Source organism: Gadus morhua, chromosome 12 (genome assembly GCF_902167405.1).
Source record: "Gadus morhua chromosome 12, gadMor3.0, whole genome shotgun sequence".
Taxonomy (NCBI): domain Eukaryota; kingdom Metazoa; phylum Chordata; class Actinopteri; order Gadiformes; family Gadidae; genus Gadus; species Gadus morhua.
In genome coordinates this window covers 21,696,966-21,718,876 of record NC_044059.1, presented here as the reverse complement: position 1 = coordinate 21,718,876, position 21,911 = coordinate 21,696,966, and the positions used below count along the sequence as shown (strand labels likewise).

The 21,911-nt window shown below is 42.3% G+C and overlaps 1 protein-coding gene across 12 annotated transcripts in view; it reads right to left on the bottom strand.

Moving 5' to 3' along the window:
• The window catches only part of mcf2l2 (MCF.2 cell line derived transforming sequence-like 2), a 105,465-nt gene that overhangs the window by 61,179 nt on the left and 22,375 nt on the right, over positions 1 to 21,911 (bottom strand). For 11 of the 12 annotated variants that reach the window (XM_030373105.1, XM_030373110.1, XM_030373109.1 and 8 more), the window contains exons 2-15: positions 18,241 to 18,324; positions 10,882 to 10,996; positions 10,556 to 10,646; positions 10,029 to 10,148; positions 9,308 to 9,424; positions 8,850 to 8,999; positions 8,330 to 8,454; positions 7,678 to 7,792; positions 6,126 to 6,245; positions 5,534 to 5,725; positions 4,909 to 5,100; positions 4,495 to 4,681; positions 3,793 to 3,896; positions 3,560 to 3,648 (exon numbers count right to left, since the gene is read on the bottom strand). In XM_030373105.1, the coding sequence (XP_030228965.1) occupies positions 3,560 to 3,648; positions 3,793 to 3,896; positions 4,495 to 4,681; positions 4,909 to 5,100; positions 5,534 to 5,725; positions 6,126 to 6,245; positions 7,678 to 7,792; positions 8,330 to 8,454; positions 8,850 to 8,999; positions 9,308 to 9,424; positions 10,029 to 10,148; positions 10,556 to 10,646; positions 10,882 to 10,996; positions 18,241 to 18,324 (1,801 nt within the window). The remainder of the gene's footprint in view (positions 1 to 3,559; positions 3,649 to 3,792; positions 3,897 to 4,494; positions 4,682 to 4,908; positions 5,101 to 5,533; positions 5,726 to 6,125; positions 6,246 to 7,677; positions 7,793 to 8,329; positions 8,455 to 8,849; positions 9,000 to 9,307; positions 9,425 to 10,028; positions 10,149 to 10,555; positions 10,647 to 10,881; positions 10,997 to 18,240; positions 18,325 to 21,911) is intronic. The other variant, XM_030373106.1, reaches the window with a different exon arrangement.

Sequence of the window (21,911 nt, the reverse complement as noted above, 5' to 3'; positions counted from 1 at the left end):
GTGTTGCTCTATATATAAATACAAGTTGACTTTCTGATGCTGTCTAGGCATATAAGTCAGGTCATGAGACCTGAGTAAAACCATTAAAACGCTGAGCATATCCCAGTGGTGGAAAATTAAGCATTATAGTTACCTATTTGTAAGACTCCTCTGTATCACGCAATACTACACATGATGCTAGCATTCAAAGTATCCCAGCAACTCTAGTTTTGGTGTCTGTACCACAGCAAAAATTGCTGTCTGTACCATAGCAAATATTACTCAGTATTATGAAAATGACTATTATTTAACGTCAGTCTGCATTATCAGTTTGAAACCTAAGAAAATATATGCCACTTGCAACCAACCGGCTACTATTGCAGTGATACATCCCTATGTCTGGGTCACTATAAGTGTAAGGACCAGGGTCTGAAATGAACGGGAGCACACTTGTCATTTCATCAAATCATTAAAAGAAAAGGATTCTTTGTTTAACTTCCACCCTGTTTCCCTCGGATGTACTTTTTCTTTGTCTGAAGCCGCTGCTTAGCCAGGGAGCGGAGTAATTATGACAAAGCCATGCATCATCGTCATCACAGGAGGTTCTTTGGGCAAAAAAGGGAAGAATGTCAGAGATTTATTGGCAAGCGTTTTCTCTCCGTCTCGTTCTCCGCAACCCCCACAGACCCCGCTTGACGTGGGAGTGCTCCATCTTTGTCTGGTGTATGGCTGTCTGCCCTCCCCAACCCCCCCCCCCCCCCCCCTCTCTCTCTCTCTCTCTCTCTCTCTCTCTCTCTCTCTCTCTCTCTTTGGAGCTGGGTGAGAATGCACACCAGTTGCACATTGACTAATCAATTTGCACAGTCATCACCACACACACTCAGAGAAAGAGATCTCTTGCATGGCAACATGGAGCACCAGATCCATGTAGCATTATATGCAAAATGACAATAAGCCTGTATTTGCAATCCCAACACCCTGCATCTTTTATGTTTGGACGAGGCCAGCAAAAGTCTGCTAGGCGGAGTTGACAGCTACTGAGGGGACGTGCTATCAAAGACATTGCTACAAATTTGCTTTTGACATCAGCATTGTGAATCTCACACCTTGATAACTGGGCCAAACCATAGGGCCAATCACTAGTGCTCATGTCTCACGCTCATGCTCTCTCTCAAGCTCTCTCTCACACTCTACCCTCTATCTCTCCCTAGTACTAGCTTTTCACCAAAACCATCTGACTCAGAAACCCCCCTGCCCACTCCTTTTTTATTTTACTAAGCACCAAGGTGCTAAGTAAAATCTCACTGGGACTTTATAATACCACTTGCAATGACTCTGTCTCTTTCTCTCTATACTTCCCCAATCTCACCATTGAATAGTAGGTTTCGGAGGTCAGACTAAAAAGGATTGTTTCTGTATTCCTTGGTACATAATGCTCTCTACTGGCTTTCTTTATGGCCGCTTACAGTCAACCCCAATTTCATGAAAATTGTGTCGAATTGCAACACATTGTTATATTTCAAACCTCATATTGTTAGGATATATCGTTAATGATCCTGCATGTAAAGAAATCAAGGCCCCGTTTACACGAAGGGAAAACGCAGATATTTCCACGCGGTTTGGCCTCTCATTTACACGAAAACGCTGTTTTTATCACAGAAAACGATCATTTCTAAAAACTCCGGCCAAAGTGGGGATTTCTGAAAACGCTGGTTATGTGTTGTCGTGTCAACGGGGAGAAACAGGGTTTTAGGTTCTGAAGCGTCACATTATGCGCCAGGAAATGCTTAACGTCATATGAGCCCCCTGTCTACAGTTAGTTTGTTACAGGAAGACGCTTGTGTTATTCGTTGTTGTTGATTCTGATTGGCTTGCATGGTTTTATCCTTCTCTCTACACTGCCACCCATAGGTTTGGCATAGTTATAATGGCGCTCGACGGCGTATTTATGCGGGTTGATGTAAACGACAACTTTTTTGAAAACGATGTTGTGTGCACAATGTTATTTTTGAAAACGGAGGGGGGGAAATATTCGTTTCTATAAATACCCTGCTATGGATAAACATGGCCCAAGTCTGTGGGAGTATGTGTGGATGATGGCTGGTTTAAGCGGCCTCACCTGAACCGAGTCAGACTGATTTGACTCTGGAGCTGGGTGAGAATGCACACCTGTTGCAAATTTGACGTACAGGTTAAACCAGTCATCACCTTACACACTCAGAGAAAGAGATCTCTTGCATGGCAACATGGAGCACCAGATTCATGTAGCAATATATGCAAAATGACAATAAGCCTGGATTTGCAATCCCAACACCCTGCATCTTTTATGTTTCGAGGAGGCAAGCAAAAGTCCCCTAGGTTGAGTTGACAGCTACTGAGGGGGCATGCAGTCATAGACATTGCTACAAATTTGCATTGAGAATCTCACACCTTGATAACAAACTACAGGGCCAACAACTTGTGGTAATCGCTTTCTCTCTCGCTGCTTTAATATAATAATACATTTCATTTATATTGCCCTTTTCATTCGAAAATCTCAATGGGCTACGGGTTAAAAGCAGTGTTGTTAAAAAAATAAAGATGTATATATTTATTTTAAAAATAAAAGGGGTTTAAAAACACCTAAGAGTGGGAGCCAAAAGTTTTCTTAAAAATATGTTTTAAGACCTTTTTAATACAATCAGTGGATTGTGGTGCCCTCAAGGTGTCAGGGAGGGCATTCCACAGGCGTGGGGCGGCAGCACTGAAGGCCCTATCTCCCATGGTCCTAAGTTTGGTTCTGGGTATGTGGAGGAGGTTAGAGTGAGTGGAGCGTAGGGAGTGTGTTGTGTTATGTTGGTTGAGAAATTCTTTGAGGTAGGGGGGGGCACGTCCATGGATAGATTGGTGTGTGAGGAGGGAAACCTTGTACTCAATCCTGGTGGAAACCGGAAGCCAGTGGAGTGAGTGGAGGATGGGGGTAATGTGCTCATGCTTGCGCACTCTCATCAGGATCCTAGCTGCAGAGTTTTGTATGTATTGGAGTCTCTGCAGGCTCTTACTAGGGATCCCGATGAGTAGTGCGTTACAGTAGTCCAGTCTGGAGGAGATAAAGGCATGAACTAGTTTTTCGGAGTCTGAGAGGGAGAGAATGGGGCGGAGTTTGGAAATGTTGCGGAGGTGATAGAAGGAGGTCTTGCAAAGGTGGTTGATATGGGATTCAAAAGTGAGTTGGGGGTCCATTTTTACACCAAGATTTGTGACTGTTGATGAGAGAGGGATATTTGAGCCAGAAAAGGTGATGCTGGTTATGGATGATGATTTGGTCTGGTGAGAGGTGCCGACCAGGATGGCTTTGGTTTTGGAGCTGTTGAGTTAGAGGAAATTGTGCTCCATCCATCCCTTTATCTCCTCCAGACACGTGGTGAGTTTTGATGGGGATGACGGTGATGTTAAAGGTGGGGTGGCAGCTGTGGTATTGACATAGAGCTGTGTGTCGTCGGCGTAGCAGTGAAAGGAAAAATGTATCGCTTTGAATGTACCGGGTTCAGGTTCCTGGGTTTGTGTTTTGTTTCTGTTTTTTTGTTTCGTGGTCACTTACCTGCGTCTGTTCGAGAGGCTCTCTTCGGTCTCTGCAGAAGGGACAACGTGCGTGGAACCCCCCTGGCTTGCTTCATGCATCACCTCAATCTGGCACATCACACACACACACGATTTGGGAATGTATTACAGGGTACAAATAGATATGGCAGCTGTTTGTCATTGATGTATTGTGTTACCATTTTAAAAGCAGATGTATGTGTGTGTGTGTGTGGCTAATCTGGCAAAGGTCACCTTGAGGCCTCCCTTTGCCTTGCGTATGTTCTTTTTCTTGTTGAGGTCTGCCTCGGCTGGCTGCTTGCTGCTGTTTGTGTTCTCTGACACTCTGCGGGCGAGAGCTACAACAGAGCGGAACATGAGTAATGTACGTAGTTGATGTTTGTTTTAAGAGCTTTTTCTCTCGAACAACCATTCGCTTTAATGGCTGATTGTGGCAATGGTTTCATTCATTCACAAAGTATTATTCATAAAGGATTTGGCTGGTTAATTTTTGACATTGTACAACTAGATTTCAATCACCCGTGATTTTGATGCAACCCATCCCCTCTTGCGGTGTAGACGCATTCCGACATTGTGTGGTTAGCAGCACCCAAAGGAGGAGCTTGATCTTGTCCTACCCAAGTAAGTGCATAATGAACTGCCCTGGCTAGGAATTTTTCTCCAATTGTGCCAACAAACAAGGACAAACCTAACTGACGGTTCTGAGCCAGGGCAGCTCATAACGCACTTACTTGGGTAGAACAAAACAAAGACACAGCTATGTGAGCTGCTAAATACTGATGTATTTAATCTATGTCAAGGCAACTACACATTTCCTTTTACGCCCACACAGCCCAAAGGGGTGTAACCCAGGGTCTCAACAAATCAAGGCACGATCCTTTGAGTGTAATATAGAACATGCCCCACATGGTCTCATGAGAAAATTAGGTAGCTTACACTGTGGGGCCACTGGGGTCCTGGATTGGTTCTTTAGGGGGGGTCTCTTAGGGGAAGACTCGGGCCGCGGGGCCACGGGCTGCACAGGCCTGGTCTGTTTGGCCGACAGCTTCTTTAGACTAACGTGTCGCTTCTCGAACATCTCTTGGACGTCCTCCAGTCTCTTCAAGGCCTTCAGCACACTGGCCTGAGGTGTGTGAGATGGTATGTCAATACATATATGCAGTTGGGAAATATTTTGGTATTTTGGTTCATGTGTTTCGTATCGCTATGATTCTTTAAATCGTTCTTCAAACCATATATATATACAAGCTGTGTATATATGCATGTAGCCAAATCCAGATTTTGGGCTGAAAACACTGTAGGGGACCTTCATTCCCTGAACGTCAGGTGGCTGAGGTTTTCGTTTGCTACCTTGATGTCTTCTGAGAGCACCATCTCGTACTGGTTGTGGATGTTCCGGAGCTCTGTCAGCTGCTTCTCGTTGGCTGTCTCCTGGAAGCGCTCGATGTCCACCAGCCCTGACTCCGCCCCTTCTTGCAACTGACACTTGTCCACGGCCTGGGACGCCAGCAGGAAAACACCGGCCTCACACCACTGGTTCACCTGGACAGGTGAGAGGGAGGGAGAGACGAAGATTAGTTATATGGCAAGTTTTTTTATTTATTTTTTATCTAGTTTAAATTGTTCTTCCAATATATTACAATTAATTATTTAATTATTAATTATATTCACCTCCTTTTAGTTTCTAGTTGCTTCTACGTAATAAATGAAAAAATTTGAGTCAGTCCTTTATAGCCAACCAATATTTGTTAATTGATGAATTATATATGATATATGTTTATTATATATGTTAGTAGGCGGAGTGATGCATAATTCACATCCAAAAGCTCACAACAGTTTCATGACCCCATGGCTCTGCAACACGACAACATGAAGGAGTTCAACTGGGAGGAGAAGTTGTTTGCCCCCCCCTCACACACAAACCCAACGAAATGCAAGAACGCTACAGTTACGCTGTAGCGTAACTCCTCCCAACCTTATCGATGCCCCGGTGGATCTGCAGCGACTTGGACAAGACGTCCGTCTTCTTGCGGGCCTCGTTGCTGAAGTCATCGCAGACGCGTCGCAGCTCCACGCACTTGGGCCTGATGGAGTCTACGGCGTAGTGGTTGCTCTGGATCAGCTGGTCGCCGTGGGAGGCGTGGAGGTGGGCCTCCTCCACCGTGGCCTGGTTCGGGGGACACACGGGGACATGGTGACAAGGCGGTGACATGGGCGGGTTGATAGGTGTGATAGGCTCAGTATGGAGGTGAGAGGACAAATACCAAGTGTTGTGTTGTGTGCGTGTGGGCAACTATAAACATTTACATGTCTCTGTGAATAGCGTGTTCTGCCTATTTGGTCATCAGGGTAGGGATTTGGGTATGTTTGCATTTCCCCATGCACGAGGGAAAAGGGTCCGTGCTTGTTCGGTGTGTGTGTGCGTGTGTTTGCTCGCAGTTCTGTTGAGCAAAGAATGGGAGTGTGCACGTGTGTGCCCATGTGTGCACGTGTGTGCCCATGTGTAAACGTATGGGCATACGCTTGCTTGTCCGACTGCTTGTGCGCGTGTGTATGTGTCTCAGTACCTTGGCCTTTTCTTCTAAAGACTTCAGTTCCTTCAGCAGATATTCCACTCTTGCCACACAATCCCCGTTATCTGTAAGGCCATTAAGCGCTTCCAATAAACTGTCCAAGGATAATTTGACCTGGATGTAAGAAAAAGAGGAAAGCAGGAGAGGCAAAAAGAAAATAAGGAAAAGTTAACTTTCTGCAACTGAAATGTGCCAACATGCTCTTAACCATAATGAACTCAAATCATTGTCAGCTGAATTGCATGCAGAATTGCATGCTGATAATATATCATTGTTAAAAAGTATACATCATTACTGTTCTAGCATTAACCAACGCTGACAGGGATGGAAATGAAAGCTGCTCTGTCAAAATATTTATTCAAGCCGTCATGGCTGGAGTCGTTGGGTAACTACTGAGTAGGTGTGGTTATTGCTTGCCTCACCTGGCCCGATTCAAACTGGTTATACTCTGGCCATGCGGCTCAATACACTAACCACCACACGATTTAGAATGTCAGAAAAAGTAAGTATGTCACAATACATAGTATGGCAAATGCTGCATGCCAAAAATACCAGGATTTTGAGTATACATCTGCAGTATGTAAGCTATAGATATATATACTAACTAGTTATCGCATTCGGCTTCTAAGCATGCATCAACAATGCCTCCATCTTGTGGCAACCGATGTGTGTCATAGGTAATGATGGGTTCAAATAACAATCTTTTTTTGGCTATTCTACCAAACAATCCTCTGCGCAGCAGAGGATACGTCACATCGACGCGGTCGATGGGTGGCACTACAGGTGTGCTAATCAGTTGCACCAACTGTAGTATGTCCCAATTGTATGCATGCTGTTCGCCACACTACGTACTTTGTAAAGGTAGCTGCAATACGTGCTAAAAAGTAAGTAAGTAAAAAGAAAAAGTGTGTGATTTGGAACACAGCCAGAGTTTCGGTTAGGCTGCAAACCTGTTGTGCATTGAGCAATCAATGAACACAGGTTGGACTAACCATACACACTCAGGAGATCTGCTCTGTGAATTATTTTTCTATAAACTCTTCAATAATTCAGACCACACACTACAAGTCACCCTACAACTCTTGCCAATTACGAGTTTATTTGCTGCCTTTGAACTGTTTATTATAATTGTGTGCGTAGTGGATAATGCCTCAATGCTCTCTGTATGGTTATCTTATGTTTTAGATCCTGTTATCACCTTAAGTAATGCACTGCTATGGAACCCGATATGTGTACTCAAGTTTCAAACGGCACTGAAATCTGTCACATGCCCTTGCTGAGACGAGTACAGCATTAGCCTGAAGAAGTCAAATGAGGTAGAACTGGAAAAACATTGAAACCTTGATTACAATTCTCGAGTTCTGTTCCCTCCTTTTGTATCTTGCCCACAATGTTGAACTCTGTTCGCAGTTTCACTAACATTCCCTTGGAATAGAAACTCTACTTAGTTTCAATAAGACACTTGTTTCGGTAGTAATGGCTATGGACAGAGGGAAGGCAGAGTGGTCACGCGCAAAGTGTTAAAATAATGAATGCAGACTTTCACCTCTCTGTAGTCCTGTTCAAAGTGTCGCAACTGCAAACACTGTTCCAGTTTCAGATGGTGTTTTGACCAGAACTGCTCAAAGGCATTTTCTGTCTCGTCCAGCTGGGCTAACAGCCTAGAAAAAGACATACACGTATACACATACACACACACACACACACACACACACACACACACACACACACACACACACACACACACACACACACACACACACACACACACACACCCAAGCACACAAACACACAGTGGTGAAACAACATAAAGGAGTAAAAATATAAAATATACAAATATTTTATGTGAAACCACTCTCTATTTATACTAGATTGAATTTAGCTTTCAGTATTCAGGACCATCAGTGCTTAGAACAAATAAATGGCAGATAATAAGCAGTCTTTCTGCTGACTGGAACATCCTTAGAACTAATCCCAGGAACAATAGCAAAGTCAAATAATTAGTAACCACACACAGTCTGGGTATGTCTGAGTCAACCATTAGGTGGCCCAAAGTATCCAGTGGTCTACATTGTGTGTGCTGCAGGCTGGCTGGTTGTATAAATGGCAAAAACACATGGCAGCACTTTTGCAATGTGTAATGGTTTAGCTGTGGTTTCTTTTTGCGATAGAGAAAAACACCCTTCAGGGTCCCTTACCTTTCTACGGTGGTCTGGTTCTCTATTTCGTCTGGGTTGAGTTTGTGGCTCTCTGATTTGGCCGACTGTTCCTTTATACAACCTAGCAATGTCGTTCCCTGCTTTAGTGCTAGTTTCAATTCATCCTACACAAAAAGAACGAAAGAAAACATAGGGTTATCATGTCATTTCTTGCACACAAGTCACACAATGTACATGAAGTAATGTAAGTTTAATCCAGTCTCTACTAGTAGTTGTATGCATGCATGTACACACATTGCACACACAGGCAATGTTACATGCAATTCTTAGTCAAAAACATTGATAGACACTCAAATAATTCCACATACATTCTCTATTGACATGAATGACCACCATCGTTTTTTGTGCATAAAATGTGCATGTGCTTGCGCACGTGCGTACATATCTATGTGCACATGTGTGTGTGCCTTCATGTGTGCTTTCGTTTGTGCATGTCTGCTTATGTGTGTGTGTGGGCCGGCCTGAGTGGGTCTGTGTGTGTGTGGGGCCTTCAATGCACCTTGAGCGTGGTGTGTTTCTCGGTGTGTGCGGTCAGGAGCTCCTTGGTGCACGGTACGTCATTGGGCAGCTCTGTTTCGGCCAGGTCCGTGCCAAACTTCTGCAGCATCTTGGCTGTGGTCTTCACCGTCACTGCAAAGTTCTCGATAGCCTGCGTCAGGTTGGAGTCTGAGGTCAATTTAAATCCTGTCTCTTATGAACCAGAAAGGCTTTTTCAATGAGGCTGCCGGTCACATTGAACAAGCCTGCCCATTAGTCAATTTCAAAATCCTAAACATTCCATGTCTGTAGATAGTGTTGATTTTCATGAATGCCTTTTGATTATTGATGTTTCACTGTCAGCCTGCAGTCAGTAGACCTGAGAAATTGGGCTATAATTGTGTTTTTCCTTCATTGGGGAATAGCAGTGCACCCCAACAAAGACTCATTGTGGTGGACATGCACTTATCTTGGACTCACCGTGCGGTGGTGGATCCACTGACTGTGGCAGTAGTCCAGACTTCCTCCGAGCTCACAGGTCAGCTGGCACTTATCCACATAGCCGTGCAGGTCTGACAGCGAGTTGAGCATTACGATCTGCAATTCACACACACACACACACACACATGAACACAAGCACGCACGCACGCACACACGCACACACACACACACACACACACACACACACAAACACACATACACACACACACACATGAACACGCGCACACAAACGCACAGAAGCTTATCAAACAATCTGTCAATAACTGTCAAAACATTGGTATTTAGTTAAGATCGGCCTATAAAAAAGAACATATAAAATGATTAATCTCAAAGGTAAAGCATACAAACGCATTATATGAAATTGATGATTGATATAGCGTTACCAGACAATCGTTCTTTTTTTGTAAAACAAATTAGCCTTTGTCCCAAACTTATAGATTTGGCGTATTATCCAGAAAGATAGAGAGCAGATGCTATAAATGTCAGCTCATTGGTATCTTTATTTTTTGTGTCATTTATTTTTTTCACATATTTTAGCAAATGCCACCACAAAGGTGTACTTTGTGTGGCTGATTATTAAAACTTGACGAGTCATTAAGTTGGGAATGGGTTTTGCAAGGGGAAGAACGAAGAAAGGCGGTATACATGCAATTCATTTAATTGAGTTTTAAATACAGGATTGGTAGCAAAACATGCTTACCGGTACCTTCATTTTAAAGTCGTCCCTGTGCATCTTGATGCCAATGTCGGCTATGGTTCTCTGCAGGAACCGGGACGGCCTCAACACCAGCACAAGCTGGAGATTCCCAGGAAACGCTCCCTTTGTAATACACAGGTCGGCCCGACGATTACAATCACGTCTCCTAAGCCGTCCATCCATCCATCCATCCATCCCTCCAGTTATTTATCCATCCATCTACCTATCCATCTATCTATTCATTCAAGTCTCCATTCACTTGTGTAATCATCTTTCTATCCACAGTATTTAACAATTTATCCATCAATTGATTTTTCCATCCATTCATTCTTCCTTCCTTCCATTTGGTCTACCATCCTAGTGTCGGAAGTATGAACATATAGAATGAATATTGATTATGGAAATATATAAAGCTGAAATGTGTGTGTGTGTGTGTGTGTGTGTGAGTGTGTTTGTGTGTGTGTGTGTGTGTGTGTGTGCGTGCGTGCTAGCGTGTGCGTGTGTGTGTGTGGTAGCAGAAGGATGCTTACAGCTATCCTTGTGAGGGAGGCCTTGACAGACGTCCACTTGTCCTTCCTTCTGTCAATGATGATCACGAAGCCGATGCTGGCGGCGTCCAGGCTGCAGACAGTTAGGAGGAATTGAGGACAATTACCCAACCCATGTTTGCAGTACTGACTCATAGAGAGAGACAGACAGACAGACAGACGTCCTTTTTAATAGATGACGTGATGCAAAGCCAATTAGAACATTCAAGTACAGGAGATGGATGGATGGATCGATGATGAACTGATGGATCTATGTTGGCGTTTTTGTTCATGCACTTGATACATTTCGGTTTGAAATGAAATCTTACCTGGGAATGCTTGTCAGATAGGTGACCACATTTAGGAAGTCCTCATCAGGCAGATCGGTAAAATCGGTGTACTCTGGGAACGTGATAATGGGGGCCCCATCTTTGCCCCGCCCTCCTACAAAAATACATATGAGGCAATACATATGTTTTTTTAAAGAAAAATCCCAGGGAAAAATATTGAAGACAGACATCAAACCCATAGAGATGAGGTTAACTAATGCGTCATTCCGTTTTTTTAATCCATGCTGTTTGCATACAGTACTCACTACAGGCCCGTCGCTATGGGCGGGCCATAGGGGGCCGGGCCCCCCCCCCCCCCCCACAATGCTTGTGCCCCCCCACTTGAGGCACAGAGGCACAAAAAAATATGTATATATGTTATATTATTATTTATATTATTAACGCTCCGTTCACTTGCAACTTCACAACTTCTGGCGGTGAATTATATTTGATAATTCACCGTTTTATATTTGATAATTCACCGTTGCCAAGTAAAATTGACCTAGGCCCGTCGCTATGGGCGGGCCATAGGGGGCCGGGCCCCCCCCCCCACAATGCTTGTGCCCCCCCACTTGAGGCACAGATCTCAAAAAAAGAAAAAAATATGTATATATGTTATATGTAAGGGATAATGCCCGACGAGGTGTCCATTATCAGGAATTAATGGACGATGTGGAGGCGTGAACCGTCAGACGCGAAGCGGAGGACGGTTAATTCCTGATAATGGACACCTGATAATGGACACCTCGAAGGGCATTATCCCGCTTATACCACGGTCACTTACCAACGGTGACCAAATTAAGACCATTCATTTATATTTTCATGCGTTTTACAATCTGAATATAAAGTTTTCCACAAAACATACATTTGTTCCCCTGGTTACGCCTGAGGGTCCGACTAATACCCGGAACCACCATTACACGCCCGTTGGGTTCTCATGCAACGGAAACGTTGTTCACTCCTCCAGTAATTAGGACGGACCATAGCTACGACTTTAGAACGGGAGGTAGCGGGAGGTATTATAGTCCGCTGAGCTTTGTTTTGTTTCCCGTTGCTATGGTTACTACTATTTTAGAGACGATACGCCAGCTAGCGCATTAATTGAGAACGGTAAACAGACAATTTGACGGAACTACTTGTCCAGGTGTCCGTATATCAGGAGTTAATGCACACCCTGCATCCAAACAGAATCGAGTATTCCCGCAGACCGTGGTATAATAGTATTTATACAACGGGGGGCCTAAATCCAGCGATCTGATTGGTTCCTAACTGTTGTATAATGAGCGTATACATAACTGCTATGACGCCCGATCATTTTGTGAAACTATCACTCCGCGCCTTGAAGTGGAAACCGTTACAACCGTTCTCTCGGAGGGACGCTAAAGTGTGTTGCATAGCGACCGTCGTGCATTTTGAAGGCAGCCAGGAGGGACTACTTTTTGGTAGTCTATAATAAAACGGCTACTTTGACTTTCTTGGTTTCTTTTTAAATGTAGTGTGTCTATGACTTTCGTTTCGCCATAACAGTAACCGTTGTATAAAAGCAATAGATCACTTCAGTCAGTGGCATGTGCTCATTATACCACTGTGAAGGGGGTCGCCGGTGTAAGTACCATATCGGCTCGGCTTCCAGATCGGCTCGGGGTCCCTCGTCTGCTGATTACGTTACACAATATCATTGGCTGTACGCTTGAATGGGCGTACATTGTGATTGGCTGTATGTCGGACAGTTATGATTGGCTGTTTTGTGCTGTAGCTCTGGCTGTAGTCATAGCAACCACGAGGCAACAGCGAGCACATGTGTGAGCGCGAGTAGGTCTAGTTTCGGTTTGCGTTGCCAGATTGGGCATATGTCCCGTTTTTCCAGCCTAACGTGATTCTAAGTAGCCAAATCAGGCTGAAAATGTGCCCAATCTGGCAACACGGACGGCTTATCTTAACAGCCAAGATGATTCCGAGGGATGTTTTGTTTTGAGAAGAAAACTATCCATACAGATAGGTTGGGAATGGTCTATGTTCAAAATGAAAGATCATTACAGGCTCTTTAATTTAAGCCATAAAAAACCTTATTGCTGTAGATAGCTATTGTGTGACGTAATCAGCAGACGACGGACCCCGAGCCGATCTGGAAGCCGAGTCGATATGGTACTTACACCGGCCCTCCGCTGCGCGTCGGGGCCGGACAACGCCCCTTAACAGTGGTATAATGAGCACATACAGCCTGGCGTGATCTATTGCTTAATTATATTATTAACGCTCCGTTCACTTGCAACTTCACAACTTCTGGCGGTGAATTATATTTGATAATTCACTGTAATTCACACCAAGTATAATTCACACCAAGTATAATTGACCGCTGTCAAGGTAAACAAAGGCTTTTTTGCCTCTAATGGCGAGACCTTTTTTCTTTTTGGCCTTTTTTGGTAGGGCTCAAGCTCACCCAAAACTTGCCTTAGCCCACCCTATCATTTTGTCCTCAAATCTAATATTCTACCTTTTTTTTTTACACAAGCAATGAGAGAATAGATGCTGTACACTAATGAACAGGCACAAATGGGCTAGTGAAATCGAGCGCAACCTTCCTGCAGGAATCTCTAACCTCTGATTGGTGGGTGGGCGTCTCCTGTTTGACAAAACCAAAAAGGCAGCACGGGCACACTTACGCTAGTTTCTGCTGTTTTGTCTGTCAAAAGGCTTGCTAGTTTTTATCAGAAAATCCACGATTACCAGCTGTGTTGTAACATTACCAGCTAATAATAATAATAATCATTTTAAAACCGTGACATAATCTGTCTGATGACTATTAAATGACAGTTGACCACAAGGCGATTCTAACTATGCCCCCCCCCCCCCCCCTCAACAATCTTGCCCGGGGCGTAATTTGACCTAGAATCGCCACTGGGCAGGGGCTAGTAATTCTGCGTAACATGATAAGCATGATAAGGTGCAAGGAGCAGAAAAAGTTGACATGGGTGATGGGTGTTAATTTTCAGTTGAAAAAAGACGCAGGCATTATTTTATCAGCTGAGGGCGTATTCATTGCCATAACAACTGATCTAATCAACAAGTACCACATGTTCTAATACTATGCGGCTCATGAAAACGCCCTCAGCTTATAAAATTGATTTATTTTAATAAGTTAGAAAACTCGTAGAAAACTCATTTTCCACGTTGAAAAACGTCTCCTCAGAGCATCGGCGCGGTATGCTGCACAGACCCAGCTGATTCAGCTTGCTTTTGAAAAGGACCTAACTCACAAGTTTACGTCTGAGTGGAAGGATATGTTGATGAGGAGGTTCTAATGCAATGCTCAGCACTTTACATATTTGTACTACTATTTTAAGGCATAATATTTCTTTACTATTTTTTTTTTTTTAGGCATACAATGGCACTAAGTTAACGGTATAGTGTATGACGACATGAATGTAGTGAGTGAAAGAAATGTTGAATGTATTTTCTTTCTTTATTTATTATTTATTATGTTACCTTTTTAAATGAGACCAGTAGCCTACGTGAGTGCACTGAATTTCGTTGTACTTCTGTCCAATGACAAATAAATATATCCTATCCTATCCTAATGGCAATGCATATCTCTCTCTCTGTTAACTGCTTTTACACCTAATATGTTGTATAGTCCAGTGTTTTATGGATATATATTCATAGCATTGCTTCTATGTAATGTATTGCTTTAAATGATGAGGAATGATGTGATGTTGTAGGCTATAGGCTATAGGGTCATATTGCTGTTGGTTATGTTTAACGTGATGATTATGTGCTGCGCGAATAGAGGAAATATACATACTCTAGGCTAATAATAATTGTGCCCCCATATGCATTTGATATGCCCCCCTTAAGACTCAGGTCTGGTGACGGGTCTGACTCACTAGATGGCAGTATTGAGCTTATTCATATTGGCTTTCCAGAGGTTTGTGAAAGGATAAAGTCGGCCATTGAAATACATTGATGAAAAGACATCGGTCAAAAGTGGCAAGGGTTCTTTGAAGCATCAATATTTAAGTAAATAAAAAACTTTATTTCTACTTATGTCAGACAATATCCTTGAAACTGGGAAACTACATTATTTACAGCATCAATCTCTTTCAAATTTGTGTTATAATTTTTCTACCGTTTAATTCACACCTAAAGCCCATCTGCATTCCTGCAAGGTTGTCAGACAAACATTTGAAACCAGAAATGGGAGGGCCTTGGGGAATTTTCAAACTAAAATAATACTAAATGACCCCCCTAATAGCCGCCCGCCACTCATACAGTATAACACTCATTTTCCCACAAAGAAAAAATCGGAATACCCTCTTAAAGGTCTGTTTCGGATTGGCCCTTTGATTTTGGTCAGACGCAAGCACATACATAAAAGTTCACTGTATTCACAAGGGCCATATGGTCAACAGACTGGGCTTTTGCCATGTGGCAGTCCAGAAGCAAAGGAGGAAAATAAAGACTACCTTCCTAAAACACCCACACAAAGTGAAGCTATTGCGGAGGTTGAATCCGATAACAGGACACCAAATACACCATAATGTCATCAGGCGCTCTTTCCTGGTCTGTGTGTCTTGGACGCTGACACAATGCAAAGTCACACGTATCTCCACTCCGGAAAGAGATTTGCTGATACTTTTCTTGTGAACCACGGGTTTAACTGGAGTTGGGAATATTCCTAAACTGTGATACACTTCCTCTTCCACCCCCGCTGCCCTGACTACACTAACCTAGTTAACAATCAGAGCTTATTATATTTTATTCTACTTTGTTTAAGGAAGCCTGATTCTGATTGGCTGGGAGGACGGCATTAACCTGGCAGGTTGCCCGCTGATTTGTCGGTTCTACTTCTTGCTGACTGAGAACAGCGTCATCAAATAATAGATCAATACGCCGCTTGCATTTTCTTCCATCACAGAAATTCAAGCATTTAAAAAATAAACCTTGTTTAAAAAGTTTCTGAAATGTGTCTGAAATCTATCGGAGGGTCAGTCGATACATAATTCGCAAGCGAGATACAATATAGCAACTACATTATTAAACTAGTGATCAGATGCAGCCTTGTGTATGGAGTCAGAACAGTCTCATTATTCATGAATGCACAGAGAAGGATTCACAAATGTATTTTGTGATTTATACATAAATTACTCTCTTCTCACAAATACATTTCAATGCACACACAAATGGATATCGGCATGTATAAATGTAAAATAAATCCATAAACAAAAATAAGTTTCACAAACATAATTCTGATCCACACACAAATATGTGTTGTTTTAAATAAAGGTAATATAAATCCATAAATATATTAATTTAAAAAAGATTTGCAATTTTCATCAAAAATGTATTTGGATGTTGTTACATTTATGTACAAACTGTTAAACTTGAATTTACAAGACGCTTTTCATTTGTGAGCTTGTTTGCATTTGTGTGTGAAACTGTCTGCATTTATGTGTGGATTTTTGAGACTCTCCTGACGTCGCTAGATTCACAAATGCATTTTTTTCAACAAGGAACTCTCTGTAGCCAATCAGATGCCTCCCTCGTTTTCAGCCAATCACATGGCTGCAGTTCCGACCTCTGAGTCCAGCCTCCGAGCCTCCCGGTTCTCTGTCAAATGTCTACTCTATCGGAAAGAACATGTTTTTTTGAATGATCGTACATAACAATCTCTAGGTGGTGAAGAAGTGAATGCTGCGTCACGACACTTTTCCAATCTAATTTCGACTGGGTTTTGGGATTATCGGTGCCGTTAAAGTAGTAAACGGCACCGACGTAAAAACCCAGTCACAGCAGTCATGTGGTTGACTGAAAACGAGGGAGGCATCTGATTGGCTACAGAGACTTCCTTGTTGAAAAAAATGCATTTGTGAATCTAGCGACGTCAGGAGAGTCTCAAAAATCCACACATAAATACAGACCAGTTCCCACACAAATGCAAGTAAGTTCACAAATGAAAAACGTCTTGTAAATACAAGTTTAACAGTTTGTATATAAATGTTACAACATCCAAATACATTGTGATGAAAATTGCAAATATTTTTTTAATTAATATATTTATGGATTTATATTACATTTATTTAAAACAAGGTACATTTGTGTGTGGATTAGAAATGTGTTTGTGAAACTTATTTTTGTTTATGGATTTATTTTACATTTATACATACCGATATCCATTTATGTGTGCATTGAAATGTATTTGTGGGAAGAGAGTAATTTATATATAAATCACAAAATACATTTGTGAATCCTTCTCTGTGCATTCATTATTAATGAGACTGTTCTGACTCCATACTTGTGTGCTACCTGTAGAAACTAATTAGCTACAGCTGAGCTAACTTTATTCACTGTAGTTCTAACCATTGCAGCGTTTTTAAAAATGGACAAATTCATTGTCAATTTTTATGTATTCGGAGTAGGGAAGACATTTGAGGACTGGTTAAAGAGCGATGAGTACTACGGAATGACAAAATTCAAAAGACAAGGCCCCAAGGCAAAAGACATTTCACCGTTTACAATTTCGTTTCATCGATCGTAATTAAAGGGGACTTCTTTTTGAGGGAGATGAACTCAAACTGAGTATACATATAATAAGCATGCAATATGAATGAGAAAAAGTATTTGAATTGTTTCATTATGTTGGCAAGCAAAAAGTAGAATAAACGGGATAATCACCTCAAGGCAGGGCAACAAACAGTTTGATATGCTCGGCTCGTGGAAGGTAAGCCGTCCACGAGCCGGGCATATCAAACTGTTTATTGCCCTGCCTCTCGGTGATTATCCATTACATATTTAAGTGTAATATAATAACTGCTTTATATTATATCAGGTTATTGTTAACCCCTTTTTACCAATTGGCCACTAAAGTGGACTGTCATGCACCTCAGGGTAAGCGCCCAAATATGCGCTTAGTAATAGACCAATGCTTTGTGCACTTCATCCAGACTGATGTTAAGCTACTGGAAAACGATATGGCCCACAATGCACCACAATGTTGATGATTGTTGATGTATTTAAGAATTGATCTAACTTTTTTATGAGGGATGCTAATTGTAATCATAAATTGTGTACATTTTCTGTGAGGTGGCACAGAACACCTTACAGCTCACAACACAATATGTCAACAAGTGTGGCACAATCTCTTATCAGTAGCACTTATCAGAGTGGGTTGAAAGGAAAAAGAAAAAAACAGGCTTGTGTGTTGTATCCTGGAGAGCCAAGACTATCTGCCTGGCCACGATCAACAGTACCGGGCAATGAAAACCTCAAGTGTGACATCTGATCTAAATATAGGCAGAGAGTCCTACGAGCACGTGCACTCAGAGAGAGAGGAACCATCCGCCTCTAGTGATTGTCACGTACCTGACAGCATGGCAAACTGGCGATGCAGCTGCTCGATGATGTCCATAGCCAGCAGGGGCCTGATCTCCTGCTGCATGATCTCATCTGAGAGAGAGAGAGAGAGAGAGAGAGAGAGAGAGAGAGAGAGAGAGAGAGAGAGGTTAACACCATGCTAACATATGCTCAAGCTCCACAAACACAGATGGGATCGATGATTGTCTTGCTACTGCTGTGATTTACCACAATACAATTAGCAGGGTTAGCAAAACTTAAAGGACCATAGCAGTCTGGGTGATCAAACCATCGTCACTGTCTCCCATGGCTTCATTGTACATCCATTACCAATATCATTTGGCAAAACTACTTCCATGTACTGATTCCGTTGAAGGGCATTTTGCCTTGTAAATTGGTAACGGAAATCTCACTGAAGCCAGGAGAGACAAATACGATAGTTGGACCACCCGGATTGGCATTTTCCTTGAAGTTCATGATGTCCTTCTCATCAATACACAGTGTTGGAAGCGTGGTCTGTAGGCCTACTCTCAAAGAAGAAGAAGTAATAGACAGGGCAAAAACGGGTATAACTAATTTGTATCAGTCTCTATCAAAGTATCACATATCCAATGGGATTCAAAAGCACACAAAAGGACAATGCGATGACGTACATAATAGATATTGATAAGCAGAGTTGACCAACTCTGGCTGCTGGGAGACGTTAACTTAATCTTCATAATCATTTCTCACAGTGAACAGAGAACCATAGCATCCAAACAACACAACTGATTCAGTAGGCCCGATAAAACGTTTTGTTCAACAGATACTGTTTACATTTACATCAGGACAACTCTTGATATATATGGCAATGATAAATGTGCTTTATTGTAACATTTATTTGGAAGATATAATAAAAGCAGTGAAACAAGATACTTCTACAACCGATAGCTGAGGTTTGGCTTGGGCTTGATAAATTCATAAAAGTGCAGCCGTTGCAACAGGGCTTAATGAAGGTGAGTTAGTGCTGGATATTAGCGCCTGGCAAATGTGAGGCCGTAATTTTTGGGTGTAGGCTTTATAGTACAGCAGCGGATACGTTGCTACATGACTCTTTGCTGCTCCTAGATAGGGAGCAAGTCAATACCTTCCATAAAAGGCAATATAGTCACCTGCCATATGGTGAGCCCAGGCATTCTTCAGTGTTCATGGGAGTATGATGAACTTTTGTGTGGTGAGTCACAACCCACTTTATATAGTTACAGTAATAAGCTATGATCTACCATCAAAAACACGCATTTCCATGTGGTTTTGGTACATGTAGGGAAATCTTATTTCTTTGTGTGTGTTCTTCTCTTTTCTTTATTCCTCTGCATAAAAAACAACCTTCTTAAAAATTCTGTTCAGGATTTAAAATCAGGCACATAAGAAATAAAAGCTAGAAATACAACCCTGTTCTTGCGTGGGTGTGTTCTTATGGGATAACTTTATGATTATAAAGATGAGTATGACCAGCCTTGTTTGTGTGTGTGTGTGTGTGTGTGTATGTGTGTGTGTGTGTGTGTGTGTGTGTGTGTGTGTGTGTGTGTGTGTGTGTGTGTGTGTGTGTGTGTGTGTGTGTGCGTGTGTGCGTGTGTGTGTGTGCACGTATGAGTGTGTGTGTGTGTGTGTGTTTGCGTCTGCGTGTGTGTGTTACGAGCGACTCTACCCTCCTCTATTAATCACAGGGTCATCCTAAACCCTGAGGCACGGACTAGTTTTCAAGGAACACTGCCTCTCTCTGTGGCGGCACATGAAGGAACCGATGGAGTACATACCATGAATACATTAGAAGAACCAACCACATTTTTACTCCCTTAAGTAACAAGAGGAAGGGGGCAGGACCATCAATTTAACATTGGTGAATGAAGTTATAAGCATGATTATATAGTACAAGCATAGGGGTTAGGGGTAGGGGTAGTGGGCTAGTGTTATTTTTTGGTATTCTGGCTCACTTCTTGTTAGTTAACGTTACTCTGCCTTCTCCAATCCTTGGCAGTGCGTTAAGGGTGGTGTTTATTAAATACATTAGCAGGGACAGGTAATGTACCACCTCCCTAGACCATTAGGTCTAGTAATTAGGTCTTAATTAAGTTCACTAACTGTCAGTTAATTCTTATTACTGGATCAACTAGTGTTACTTAATAGTTCATTAATTGGAAAGTGTTGCCACAAAAACAAGGTATAAGCAAGGGGAGAAGAAGCGCGTAAGTGTGAGAGGCAAAGAGTGAACAGAGGGGACAGAAAAAAATACAACAGCGGCCGTTGAAGACAGTATCTAGAAGAGCTTATACATAACCCTCCTTTGAAAACAATGATCACTGAAGCTTCTGGAACAATCGCCCTGCATCCGTCTTTGCATGATATTGCAAATAATGTATTCAAATTAGTCGATCCATGACTGGAATATATCGATAAGTCATGGCTTAACAAAACACTTGCTTACATTAGCACACACACACACTCACACACACACAAACACAAGCACGCACGTACGCACGCACACACGCACACACACACACACACACACACCAGACACACACACACACACACACACACACACACACACACACACACACACACACACACACACACACACACACACACACACACACACACTCACACACACACATCAATACCCACACAAAGGCTACATGCATAATCTGCAAACCAAATGTTTCAGCCGTTCGATACCACAAAAGTCATGGGAAAAATAAACCACCTGTAGTTCTATATCTATAGAAGTAGGCGGAATAATACAATATAAGCCTGCATGACTTTTATGAGTCTATCCAGGAATATAGTCTACACAGTGATGCAACAGGAGGCTACTGGTGTGAGGAGGATGTTTCTGCCTATTGTTGTTGGGACATCAAACGCATTGAAAATGACACTCAGATGTGACAGACAGGATGTGCTGTATACGTTTCAGTGTTACGGTAGGTTGTAATCTTTGTTATGTTTTCTAAAGACTTTTAAGTATACGCTGCACCTGCACGTTCACTCCTTACCGACGGCACATCCGCATTCCCCGGTCATCAACGGGAAGAGGAGGGATGGACACCCTTAGCTCGGGAAGTTACTTTTAGGCACGGATGATGGCAATTAGAAGACGCCACTGCCAACGTGGTATGTCGGAATGACGTGGATGAGCCATCTTATTTTCTGATGTCTTTGTGATAAAACATTCATAGCTTAACCCTAACCCCAGGTTTCTATAAATGAAATAAAAACATTTATTATCTTAGATTTCAATCGATGCTGAACAGCCATAACAAAAACACATGGTTTTGGTTATCAGAATTAACCAAATAAATCGACCAATGATAGAACAGGTGACACAATGACTTTGCCCCTCTATCTAAAAACAGCCCAAAACTCAAATAATCCAAACAAAGGGACAGTACTAAATACAGGTTTTGCAAATGCAGATATGCTCAGGTTAGTGCCATGTCACTTGTGAAATCCCTAGAGACAATAAGAAAGGGCGATTGAACAAAATGTTTATAACCCAGACATGCATGAGTTTAGTGCTTGAGGATAATGAGTATTTTAAGAAGATCAACAAAGCTTTTACTCCCTGTGCTGAACTGTGTAAATGCCCTAAGCTTAATTTAATGTTGCCATTATAACATAAAATGGTAAGCTGTCTGCTGTACAAA